Source organism: Haliotis rubra, unplaced genomic scaffold (assembly GCF_003918875.1).
Source record: "Haliotis rubra isolate DU_JTF1 unplaced genomic scaffold, ASM391887v1 Scf445, whole genome shotgun sequence".
In the NCBI taxonomy this organism is placed as follows: Eukaryota; Metazoa; Mollusca; class Gastropoda; order Lepetellida; family Haliotidae; genus Haliotis; species Haliotis rubra.
The window spans coordinates 183,455-196,982 of NW_025767130.1; the positions used below are offsets into that span (position 1 = coordinate 183,455).

Genomic DNA, 13,528 nt, shown 5'->3' on the forward strand with positions numbered 1-13,528 from the left:
GCTGCAGTAACTGTGTGACTGGTTTAAAACTGTAAACATGGAAATCAGTAGCAATCATGATGGACATTTAATTCTCAGTACGAGTATGTAAATGAGTGTTTTACGCCACAGTCAGTCAAAGACTAACACTGTCCCTCTGGTTTGATGACAAACAGTCTACCTGGGGACTTGTGGGACACCCGATCACTGGGCTCACTGTACCTGGGAATGTCGTTAATAAATTCATGTCCAACATGTGGCTTCCTTAAGAAAATCATAGTTAATACGTTTATTCACCTTCCATTACAGCCCATCTGAAGATGACTTTTCTTTCTGACATGTTGATCAATAACGTCCTTCCATCCTCTCACACAGACTCAATGTTCACACAGATTTTCGAGTATTAAAGATGCATCAAAGCTCTTCATTCAATCATGTTTTACTCTCAGTACTGTATAGGTCACAGGCCTCTTATACACAGGCGCGCGCGTATATATATATATATATATATATTCATTACATGGTATATATCATAGGACCTTTCCAGAAAATCGAGGGTAGTGTTTGTGTCACTTTTCTTAGGGTGTTGAAACTGAACTGTCGTGAATACTGTTGCCACAATAGTCTCGGTTCACAGAAGTACAACCCTACTTCTACATGACCTCGCCAGTCATTGCCTACCGCCACTCTCCCTTCATTGTATCCCAAACATTGCACCCAGAAGATATCATATGATAGTGTCACTGTACGTCAACGTCCAGTAGTTTGTATGCTACATGACTGGTTGTTATAGTACCGTCGAGAACATCAACGACAAACTGACATAGATTTGATGTCACATAACTATATAACCACATTATCTCTCACGTTTAACCGCTAACGTGTAAACCCAGTCCATAATCATACCTTTATCGGCCAGGGCTGACTGCACGCTTTCAACCTCTCTGGTATGAATCCATAACAAAAAGATCGAGCTCCTTACGCCCTGCCGGTGAGACACTTAGCAAAGACTTTCAATGGCAAGTTATATGTTCACCTGAAATAAATACCCGCGGGACCACTCGGTGCAAGTCAAAATAAGGAACTGCATCCGATATCATGTACTGGTACGTCAAATCTGGAAATGCCGTCTACACGCCCAAACAAAGACTATTTGAAATCTCCCCCCAGGTACCGAATGCGAACACTCCTATCAAACAACCCAACCAACACTCCTACCAAACAACCCAACCAACACTCCTACCAAACAACCCAACCAACTTGTTTCCCTGAACCATGAAGAATGCACACTCTTTACCCCAGCCAATAATTGAGATGATGTAATCCATACTGCTTGTGGTGTATATCATATCTAGGGCACGTCACAGGAGCCCCCGATAAACAGAACAAGCAAACTGCCTGAAAGTAACGTGTGTTGCCACTGTACGTTGTGTATCATCAACATGAATTAAGGCATATGTTGTAAATTCTCAGTTAGAACGCTGAACTGTTTAGTCTACTTTTTGCAGAAAGAAAATTATTAAAATGTAAGCTGTTTTTCATAACAGATGAAACTTTAGATTTGTTTTGATAGAATTATATTTTCAAGCTTTTACGAAATGACGAAGAAAGCATCGTATTTTTAATTATTTGTATAATAATGGCAGCAACCAGACGAGTGTGTGACTGAGCTGTGTTCTACCCTGAGGACTGATGTAGGAAACACGCTTTATGTAACATACGTGGGTTGGTCATAAAGTAGTCAGCCTCACCTTGAAAATAACACAAATGCAGCTGTTTTTATGTTTTATTTTTCTACATAATATTATTATCTGTCAGCCTCAATCAAATTGGTTTTGCTATGTTCCAGCCACCAAAAAACGTAAAATCTGCTATAAATGCTTCACAAACTTCAGGGAAACAAAATATGCAAGAAGCATTTTGTGTGTTTAAGGATAGGTAGAAGTCCGCTACAATCAAGCTTTGATACTAAAGTGCATAAAAAAGCAGTTGAACATCGCTTGTTAAAGTGACTCCCCACTTCATGTTTACTGATAGAGCTTGTTAAAGTGACTCCCCACTTCATGTTTACTGAAAGAGCTTGTTTGGAGATACTAAACCCCCTTTCAGATAATGTAATCATTATAAGGACATAACTTATTCTAATGTGTTTACTTATTCATACATGATGCGAAGGGTTCAAACTAAATACCGAATGGTCACACAAGTGTCAGCTCTCAATATATTGTAAATAGGGCCAGCTTGAATACCTGGACACAATTTTTTTGAAAGACTAATATGGGGGTGTCCTTAAAAACCAGCCACCGTCTAAATCTAACTCAAGCAATCAAATCTTTGAATGTTGATTATGACGGGAAGTCATCCAATATGATATTATCTGAGGGCTTACCATTATCCAAGAGGTACAAAATGACAGATCGTTTTCACTTTCTGCAATTTTTGAAGAAATAGTATACCCCAATGTGTTGTGATGACTAATATCTCGTTAACTACATTACCCACAAATGTGAAATTCTGGATATGGCCTCGCTTATGATTCCTTCAAAAATATAATGGAAGCTTCCCAAACATTGGACATCGAGAATATAGTAGACCGACTACTATGACAGACCCTCATACCAGCAAGTATACAGTGTACGGGTACCATAAAGCGTTTGATCGAAAACTGGACATTTTGCGTGAATTGAACCGTGGTTATAACTGTACGATTATTAAGGAATAACTGTCCCATTTTCATAGAAACAGAGAACACCATTTTAAAAGACGTTTTCTGTACACAAGAGGAGTAAATAACATTAAAACGGGGAAAAAAAATTTCGACGAGGATGGGATTCGAACCCACGCGGGGAGACCCCAATGGATTAGCAGTCCATCGCCTTAACCACTCGGCCACCTCGTCATCTGATGAAAATGGAGAGCGTTTGTGATACCAACCTTACATGTTCTCAGCAGACATTATTTATGACATGCACTTCCGGGTTATTTTCTTACCAGTTATTCGAGAGATGAAAACATTGAAAACTGTTCTTGTAACTACTGCCCACGAATCGAACCGCTCCAGACGGACGCCTGCCGTCATCGGACAGTCTTCGCAGCCCAGATCTCACTTGTCTCTGAATTGCGTTATAATACGCTGGGATAATTCTTTGCAAAAGAAAGTCCATCTCCCTTTCCGCACACTGTGATCAGCCATTTCAAGATCATCATCATCTTTTTTTTTATTACTAAATACAACATCGGTCGGTCTCTATATACATGTATTAGAGATTCGTAAGTCGGCTGTCGGCAGGTGTTCGGGACTCGCGCTGTGACCTACTTCCACTTGTTGTTGGTGTAAGTAATTATGGGTACCAGGAAATAACAAAAACAACTCAAAAGCTTCTGAAGTATTTTAATAAACAACACTGTACATTCAAATGTTCATCTTTTGACCCACAATTCATGCACACAGAGAGGCTTGTAAAATGATTACAAACGGATTCCAGAAGTGAATTCATCATGTTAGTGTTCACATCACAACACAGGTGTGTAACTGAATGTATTTATACAATATTTCATCAATATAAACATGGTTGGCAACACTAACTGAATTGGTTTCAAACACTGAGCAGATACAAGAACTTGAACCAAGGGCTTTAGAACAAATGGACTCATGAAGAAAGTGGATCGATACACGCGCCACAATACAGTCTGCAATAACTATGGTAAAAAAAGCCATCTCAGACTATTTAAAATATTTCAAATATCCTATTTCCCCAGATGTTTGAAATATATACAAAGGAATATCATGTAATGGTTACAGTAAATAATCATAACAGGTACTTTAGATAAGGTGGTTCTTGTTCCCAGTACACACGTTGAATTCCCTGTTCCCCATAGACAGACTTAACCTGAAGGGGTTTTGTCCCTCCCTTGGACATAATAGAGGTTGATATCAACATGACATATTTTAGTTACAACAAAATTGGAGGTCGTGAAGTGCTGCCTGAAATTTATTCTCTCTGAAACAAAAATACCACATGGCTCTCCCTGCAGGAAGGTGAACAACACTCGCAGTTGTAAGAGCTGGGTTAATGTAATCTGATGTAGAAATTTCAGAATCGTTATCATTGGACATGATGTGAGCCATTTTGTTCTGTTATTGTGTGCTTGTGGAACGGTTTTATTTGACATGATTTTGACAATACTGAAATCAACTTGACAACATGCAGTTGAGTAAATCACTGTAGTGGTGAACATGAAACAGTGAGATAGTGAGCACTGATAGACTCTCTAAAACTGAAATTGAGAAAGTTAATTAATAGAAACTTTTTCATACATAAGAGAACAAAGTAATCCAACCATCAACCATCTTTCTAATAGACCATATTGTACATATTCCTTGCTTATTCTGAGACTTTGAAAACTGTTTTTTTATCTTTGAACATGATTCCTGTAAATTTGAGGTAACATTACTGATATTCTTAACACTGGACATGGCAAGGGAGTAATTGTGAACAATTTGTTCAGAAACCAGATGCACACAATACAGAGCACCCTGTTCATTTGTTCTGAGTTGACATTTTGAAACAAAGCTACTTGTTTTACAACACCCTGTCAACAAGTAACAGCACACACTGGAACCTTGATCTGATTCAGGGATAACAGATACAGAGTTATGTCTCCTTGTAAATGTGACGCACCCTATTGACAGGGTATCGCTGTGAACAAACTGTCATTACATGATGAGGACTTGCTTGTAGTGGACGGACATCATTAACAAACAAAGGACAACCTATGCTGATATCACAAACTTCATTTACACTGTCAAACTTCCATAGTAAAAACTCACTGATTTGTACAGAACAGTTACAATACAAAAAGACATGTCAGGATATACTGGAGGGACTTTCAATAACGAAAACACAATGATATCTGCAGATTGGTCCCAGGAAAGATGTGTCTGATATTCTTGAGGAAATTCACCCCATGGACGGAATTAAGTTACTATGACTATTTACAACTGTCATGTCATTCAGATTATATTTCTCACTCAGAATAAATAAATAGAACCTCTTGATTTCTATGTACATTCACAGTATGGACAAATTCACATTTACTTGATCCATCCAGATCTGATACCATAATGCTTCTGTTATGGCCCTAAGTATCACAAAGTAAGACAAAAGCTAAATAACATCTTTGATGTGAAACATGAATGCAGTGTTGTGGTATCGTCTGAATCAGATCTGTGTTTGTTACATGACTGTACAGCAGATCAGTGTTTATTACATGCCATCATGGACAATATAGCAGATCTGTGTTTATTACATGTCATCATGAACAATATAACAGATCTGTGTTTATTACATGTCATCATGAACTATAAAGAACATCAGTGTTTATTACATGCCATCATGCACAATAGAGAAGATCTGTGCTTATTACATGCCATCATGGACAAAGGGCAGATCTATATTTTTGGCATGAAATTGTGAACTACAGAGCAGATCTGTGTTTATTACATGTCATCATGAATTATTCAATGGAAATGTGTTTATTACATGCACGAAGTCACCATGCCAGCAAGGGAGATAACTGTCTATGAAAGTCCAGTTTCCTTCCTTGTTGTCCTAGGCTGGAATGTCCGAGTTATATCTTGACTAGATATAACAATAAAAATCATGTGACAACATCCATGTAAGTTTCATGTAAAAAACTGTAACTGCCCTGCAGATTTAGGTGGATTGCAGAATTTGCAGAGCATGTGTACCATCAACTGGGTCTTGACAGATATTTTCAACTTATGTTTTTAATCTTGGTGCTCAATTTATGTGTCAGTGTACTTCGTGGGTTAAGACCCGGGTACAATACAGATCTTGAATATTGATCAGATCTTCGTGACTGGGCCATTTAATTTTGTTTGGAGAAAATGCAAGTGATATGAGAGATGGAACCTGATTGGTCAGTTGAATGGACATTAAAGTTAGTTAACTACCTTGCCTCAAGACAATGCCATCCTAGGGAGACATCCACCTCCAGTACGGGCGTATTCCACACCTATAAGGGGCGTGGTGCATATCACAGTTGGGGCTTTTGTAGATAGGTTTTTGGTTTTTGCACCACCTTAATCATCCTGTCTTCAGAATGGGCACTTGTGTGATATATCACATGTAGAGATCTACAACCTATGGACAAGTAATGGACGAAAAACTGACCTCTTCACAAATAAATAATATAAATACTTAAATCTTCAAGAACAATGGACCCTTACTTTGGAATCTGATTCAAGAACACACAAAATATTTAATTTGGGATCTCTAAGGTATGCAGATTGTAGATCACTTGTCTCTGAAACAGCCATGAGCACATATCTACATGAGTCGTCCCTTGACACCATACAGACAGTATCAACATGATCCATGGTATCTATGACTGCAGTAATGTTTTCAAACTAATCCAACAAATATAACATAGAGCTTAAACATAGTCTGATACTGTGTCAAAACCAGCAGAATGAGAGTCCTGATGTCATGATGAAATCTGGATACTGTCATGGTGCCCGTTGTGGTGCTCATCATGAGTCTGACATGGTGCCTTTCACATCAAAGTGCTGCAGCATCAGAACTTGTCCACATACTTATCGATGAAGTCTTCCTCAAGTGTCTGCTGTTCAGACAGCTGCTTGATGATGGTGTGAACCTCTGTCCGACCATTGTCCAAGGCCAGCAACTGGAACACAGACAAGACAGACGCCTTTTCATCTCATTATACTGGTGGAGCAAGGTTGATAAGTATTGGTAGAGGGCAAATATCTAGATGGGCAGCACAAGATGGTGCAGCCCAGATTGGTGGACTTTGTCAATATGTACTGTTCCATGAGTTGCTAACTTTCAAGGTATATATTGTCACTAACATGGTCTTAGTTCTATACAGCTGTAACACCCCTTGATGCCCCTGTGCTTTCAGCAATACTCCATTTCTACTAGCCGTATCACTGAGGCAAACCAAGGACAAGTTTCCCACACAGGGGACTCACATGATGAGATACATTACAGGATACCTTACCCACTTACACACACGAAAAGGTAAACACAAAATATTACAGGTTCCATTATCAAGAATACAAAGTGTACTTAGGAAAATACTGGAATTCTTCAGAGCAACTTTTTCCATCATTTACATTGAAAAAACTTTCATTAACTTCAATGTTCAAGTGACATTCTCGCGTTACTGACATGGGTCCTGTGATAAATGTGTACACCACTATCACATCGACATGTCACCAGCCCAGGGGGGTCAAGTAACTCACCAGCTGGGGAGGTCGGGATGGTGTGGCTCCTGTCAGACACATTGTCACGGCCCTGAAACAAATAGAAGCCTTAGTCAAATAAATGCATTAAACAAAATCTGTTTCAAGTGTGATATGTTTATACTATAACAGTGGTTACTCTTTATCTAATCCAGCAAGACAGCGATATTATCAAGTCTAATATATTGCCAGTCCAGTTAAACAGTTGCTCATCCCGTAAACCACAACACTAAACTGCAGGTCAACACTGGTAGAGGATGACTCCATCATGCATCACTGATCCATACACAGATAACTATAGAGAAGTATGTTTCCTGCAATATGTCATTATTGGGCCATTATCAAAATGTTTACTCCCTCTAATCCAGTCTGCCATGAACTTTGTCAGGTCTCCAAAGACCACTCTCAAGACTCCAATGAGTTAAATCAGCAGTAAACCTAATCAAGAGTGCAATGAACATTGTCAAGTCAGCCACAAACTTAGCAAAGTCAGTAATGAACTTTGTCAAATCTGCAGTGATGAACACTGTCAAGTCTGTAATGAACACTGTCAAGTCTGTCATGAATTTAGCCAGGTATGCAAAGACTGACTGACTGAGTTTAGTTTTACGCCGCTTTTAGCAATATTCCAGCAATATCACGGCGGGGGACACCAGAAAATGGGCTTAAGACATTGTGCCCATGTGGGGAATCGAACCCGGGCCTTCGGCGTGACGAGCCAACGCTTTAACCACTAGGCTACCCCACCGCCCCAGGTATGCAAAGAATAATGTCAAATAATGAAATAGACTGATAAATATCCTAAAATAAGAGAAGCCAAACACCATTTTGTTTGAACTGGCTCTCCGAAGAGTAAGGCCATCAGTGTACTTCTATATGTGTCTCATTTCCAACTTCTGTCAGCAAGTGAGTGGGCAAGTGAAAGAAAAGAAAAATTAACATAAAAAATATGAAGATGTAAATTGAGTCACTTTGCTTTGGACACAATTTTATAATAAATAGATGAAGAAAGAATTGGGTGTTGGAGTGATGTTATTTTATCACATCAGGGTATTGATTTCAGCATCAGTGGTGTTCCTACCTGCCGGGAGTGATCTGATCTCGGGACACTGGGCTGGAGTCATTCTCCAGCAGATCAAACACGTGGACCATGGAGGCCTCGTCCAGCACATAGAAGACAGCCGGCCTGCTCCTAGACCACCGGACACAGTGGACCGCTCGCCCACCAGAAAACACCGGCCACGACAACAACGGGTTCTCTGTGATCAAGGGTAGACTGAGTGAATAAAAGTTGTCACCCACAATCCAGGGCCAGACATGTACATCAGACACAGAGACACAGATGATGTATCAACACATGTAACATCTCAGACAGCTATAAAACCAAAGGGGACTCACACGTTATGATACAAATTTTCATTTATGTTGTATAGAGAGTTCTGTGATAATTTACAGAGTAATACATTGTTATGTGCTGTGTTATTCATTGTTCCATGTGCTGGTGGGCACAGTGGTGGGCTATATCTAGACAGTGTACTGGAAACTACAACAGAGTACTACAACCCTAGGAATCTTTCCACTAATCGAACCCCAGTAGTTGGTGAATCTTCTGTAGTCTTTTTTATCGGTATATATAAAGAGAGCTAACTCTTGCCTCTCATCTCACATTACATCTCAAGTTACAAGAATTTGTGTGAAGGTCATTCTTACCCTGGATACTCAGCCTATTTTGGAAACTTGACCATTGTTACAGTGAGGTGAATTTTACCATTTGTCTTTATTGCTAGCATCAGTGGTTTTGCTTTACGCTGCCTTTGAATTTGTACTACCTCTGTAACACCTGTGAAGTGATTTCTTTAAATTTGTAAATGTAGTTAATTCCAGACTACAATAGTTGATTATGTCACATTGCTTTGTTGGTTTGTTGGTTTCACACCCAGTCTGTTACGGACAGTTTCCCAGATAACATTTAGTTTCAACTTGGGAATCGACACATAACATCAATACACTGTTTGTAGACAAAAACACCTTTTGTAACGAAAACTCTGATCATATTTTCTGATTGTAAGGATCAGGGGAATACAGCTGATAGAAGTATTTCTGCACTGTGACACAGTTGTGTGAATGCTGACACTATGTTGATTGTTTCGTGCATTCATCTTCATATTTCCCCCTATGGGAGAGTGATTGCTCACCTGTGCCGGTGTGATAGAGATGAAGACAGCCATTGTCACAGCCAGCCTGTAATGACAAGATACAAGGTGAGACACAGCAGGGTTCACAGCTCAACATGACTAAATCTATGTTCATAAGTTATTGAGTTTACACTCAAAAAAAGACCCTGCAGTTAAAAATATCCCCTTCAAGGAAAAGTTAGTCCCATGGAAAGCCTAATGTGAACACTTCATTTTAGTAATTTATTTTTCTCTTCCAATATTCTGCACAGTTTATAAGCAAACACTAGACAGGCTTCAAATCATAGGTACTACATGGTTTATACTTCCAGAGGACAACCTGCATGAATTATTAACTAAGTATGGAATCAGCACAAGCAGGCAGCAGACAGCATGTACAGCTCTTGCAGGGACAGTGACTTGTGGTCATGTTAGATGCTGCCTTAACCCTCAGGATGAAGTTATTTTTCTAACACTGTTCGTATGAGTTGAGAAGGAGGTATGTGAGGACTGTGGCAGTGTCGCACTGGGTGTACAATTCTAGTGATACAGTTACACAGGATGTAGGATATCATACCCGAGGGTGTAAAGTTAATACCAAATACAAGATTGGCTTGGAAAACAGACACTGCAAAAACAGGAGATTTTGTCTGTTCATCTGATACACCAATAAAAGTACTCTGAGATGAAAATGTTTCTTTGACAGTGAAAACAGAACAGACTATTTGAATGACATAATGACATAAGGAATGGATTTATAACCTGACGCATGACATTAGGTATCCTATATTTATATCCTTTACAGACAATATGTTGTACATACATGAAAGTAGCGGTAATCATGGCAGACAAGTGTTTACTGTGGCACCAAAAGACAGAGGAAAGGGGCATAACTCCATGTAGCTTCAAACTCGGACACTGTAACATGGCTATCCAGGTGGGTGGGTACAAGTAACCTGATTCATGCTGACCTGTCATTCATGGAGGACTACTGTAGTATTAAAAGTAAGGAAGTACTCTAAATTTCATATGTCTTTGTTTGACGTCATGGCTTCTTTAGTTGCCAATAACATTAGAGAATGATTACATTGTTTTTTTCAACATAGTTCATAGTAAGAAAAATCTTGATTTGTAAAACAAAATTCTGACTCATTATCAAACACAGCATGTTTGAAATAGTCTGCTAAGTGCTGAAGTGAAGTCTATGACTGTCCCTTGGATGGAACTGACTGGAGGCGACAGTGGGGTAAACTTACCAACAGATAGGGGCTACCAAAGGGTGAGAAGTCGATCGTAGTGACATTTACTGGAGACTCTGTAATGTAAAGAAACAAGCTATACCATGAGGGCATGTAAGTTTTCAAAGAGATGATCTGTTTGTTGCATCATGTACAGTCTATTCTCCATGACCATGACAACACTCACCTACTGCTGGGGCATAGCCTTGAGGGAACCCTCGAGAACCGAAGCGTACACCATGGACAACACTCACCTACTGCTGGGGCATAGCCTTGAGGGAACCCTCGAGAACCGGACAACACTCACCTACTGCTGCATACACCATGACAACACTCACCTACTGCTGGGGCATAGCCTTGAGGGAACCCTCGAGAACCGAAGCATACACCATGGACAACACTCACCTACTGCTGGAGCATAGCCTTGAGGGAACCCTCGAGAACCGAAGCATACACCATGACAACACTCACCTACTGCTGGGGCATAGCCTTGAGGGAACCCTCGAGAACCGAAGCAAGCATACACCATGGACAACACTCACCTACTGCTGGAGCATAGCCTTGAGGGAACCCTCGAGAACCGAAGCGTACACCATGACAACACTCACCTACTGCTGGGGCATAGCCTTGAGGGAACCCTCGAGAACCGAAGCATACACCATGGACAACACTCACCTACTGCTGGAGCATAGCCTTGAGGGAACCCTCGAGAACCGAAGCGTACACCATGACAACACTCACCTACTGCTGGGGCATAGCCTTGAGGGAACCCTCGAGAACCGAAGCGTACACCATGGACAACACTCACCTACTGCTGGAGCATAGCCTTGTGGGAACCCTCGAGAACCGAAGCGTACACCATGGACAACACTCACCTACTGCTGGAGCATAGCCTTGAGGGAACCCTCGAGAACCGGCTGCATACACCATGGACAACACTCACCTACTGCTGGGGCATAGCCTTGTGGGAACCCTCGAGAGAACCGAGAAGGCGCGACACCATGGACAACACTCACCTACTGCTGGAGCATAACCTTGTGGGACACCATGGACAACACTCACCTACTGCTGGAGCATAGCCTTGAGGGAACCCTCGAGAACCGAAGCGTACACCATGGACAACACTCACCTACTGCTGGGGCATAGCCTTGAGGGAACCCTCGAGAACCGAAGCATACACCATGGACAACACTCACCTACTGCTGGAGCATAGCCTTGAGGGAACCCTCGAGAACCGAAGCGTACACCATGGACAACACTCACCTACTGCTGGGGCATAGCCTTGAGGGAACCCTCGAGAACCGAAGCGTACACCATGGACAACACTCACCTACTGCTGGGGCATAGCCTTGAGGGAACCCTCGAGAACCGAAGCGTACACCATGACAACACTCACCTACTGCTGGAGCATAGCCTTGAGGGAACCCTCGAGAACCGAAGCGTACACCATGGACAACACTCACCTACTGCTGGGGCATAGCCTTGTGGGAACCCTCGAGAACCGAAGCATACACCATGGACAACACTCACCTACTGCTGGAGCATAGCCTTGAGGGAACCCTCGAGAACCGAAGCGTACACCATGGACAACACTCACCTACTGCTGGGGCATAGCCTTGAGGGAACCCTCGAGAACCGAAGCGTACACCTAGACAACACTCACCTACTGCTGGGGCATAGCCTTGAGGGAACCCTCGAGAACCGAAGCGTACACCATGGACAACACAACCCTGTGAATGTAAGAAAGTGTGACATAAGTCTACTATCATGAAGACAACACTGACATCACAATCACATGACATCACTATTCTCTAAGTCACTGCCGCTGGAGCGCTGTATATTTACACAGAAGACACTGGTTTTTATTACCTACAAACTGAAAAAGTTTTAAAAATTATTTCAGATGATTTTCAAGTCTCCAAGACTTTCGTTACATCTGATTTAAAAAGGATTCTCTCTGAGTCCAGTGATTGATATTATGAGCGACAATCCCCATCACCAGGGTCGAAGGACACATAATCAACCAGTCACCAAGTCTGACCACCAAATCTGTTCCGTCACATCGTGTAGCAAGCATGAACTGCTGGGGTGCAACTGTAGCCTGGAATCTTCACTTGCAGAATGATCTGTAATCCTAGAAACCAACCAATCTATGTTTTTGTGAGTGTACTCACCGTATCAGTGCCGATATAGAAGTGGTTGAGGTCTGTCGGTAACAGCTGCATTTCAAATGCCTGAATACCACCCTTGGTCTTGGCAGCCCTGTGGAGAAGAGGACAGAGCATCAGTGAGTAACAGAACATCAGTGAGTATGGTACTGTATACTTTCTATGAAGGTGATGAAACATCAAGATTGCACTTCTCACATGGTACCTATTTTGGGAACAGAACTTCAGTGTTCATCATAAAAGAACACCTTAACCACTAAGCTATTAGATCCCTGAGACAATTGATCACAAATAGAATTGAAAATCTGGGAATCAGAAATTTGATAACAAGCAGGATGATGTAATGCAAAGTATATTCTTATGGATCACCAGTGTTCTTTGTTCAAGAGAGTGTTACAGAGGAGCTCTGTACCCACCTGTTGAGAGACTGTAGAGTTACGGAGGAGCTCTGTACCCACCTGTTGAGAGACTGTAGAGTTACGGAGGAGCTCTGTACTCACCAGTTGAGAGACTGCAGAGTTACGGACGAGCTCTGTACTCACCTGTTGAGAGACTGTAGAGTTACGGAGGAGCTCTGTACTCACCAGTTGAGAGACTGCAGAGTTACGGACGAGCTCTGTACTCACCAGTTGAGAGACTGCAGAGTTACGGACGAGCTCTGTACTCACCTGTTGAGAG

At 41.4% G+C, this 13,528-nt stretch overlaps 1 protein-coding gene and 1 non-coding gene across 5 annotated transcripts in view; both read right to left on the reverse strand.

Annotated features, from left to right (window-relative positions):
- Nucleotides 1-2,796: 2,796 nt before the first annotated feature.
- Nucleotides 2,797-2,878, reverse strand: Trnas-gcu. Its single transcript has one exon. It is a non-coding gene; the product is annotated as a tRNA-Ser (tRNA).
- Nucleotides 2,879-3,353: 475 nt separating this feature from the next.
- Nucleotides 3,354-13,528, reverse strand: part of LOC124289626 (cytoplasmic dynein 2 intermediate chain 1-like) — a 61,688-nt gene continuing 51,513 nt past the window's right edge. For all 4 annotated transcript variants that reach the window (XM_046726232.1, XM_046726230.1, XM_046726229.1 and 1 more), the window contains 7 exons: nucleotides 12,857-12,944; nucleotides 12,346-12,412; nucleotides 10,701-10,759; nucleotides 9,466-9,511; nucleotides 8,352-8,529; nucleotides 7,271-7,322; nucleotides 3,354-6,690 (listed from right to left, as the gene is read on the reverse strand). In XM_046726232.1, the coding sequence (XP_046582188.1) occupies nucleotides 6,580-6,690; nucleotides 7,271-7,322; nucleotides 8,352-8,529; nucleotides 9,466-9,511; nucleotides 10,701-10,759; nucleotides 12,346-12,412; nucleotides 12,857-12,944 (601 nt within the window). In that variant the 3' untranslated portion in view covers nucleotides 3,354-6,579. The remainder of the gene's footprint in view (nucleotides 6,691-7,270; nucleotides 7,323-8,351; nucleotides 8,530-9,465; nucleotides 9,512-10,700; nucleotides 10,760-12,345; nucleotides 12,413-12,856; nucleotides 12,945-13,528) is intronic.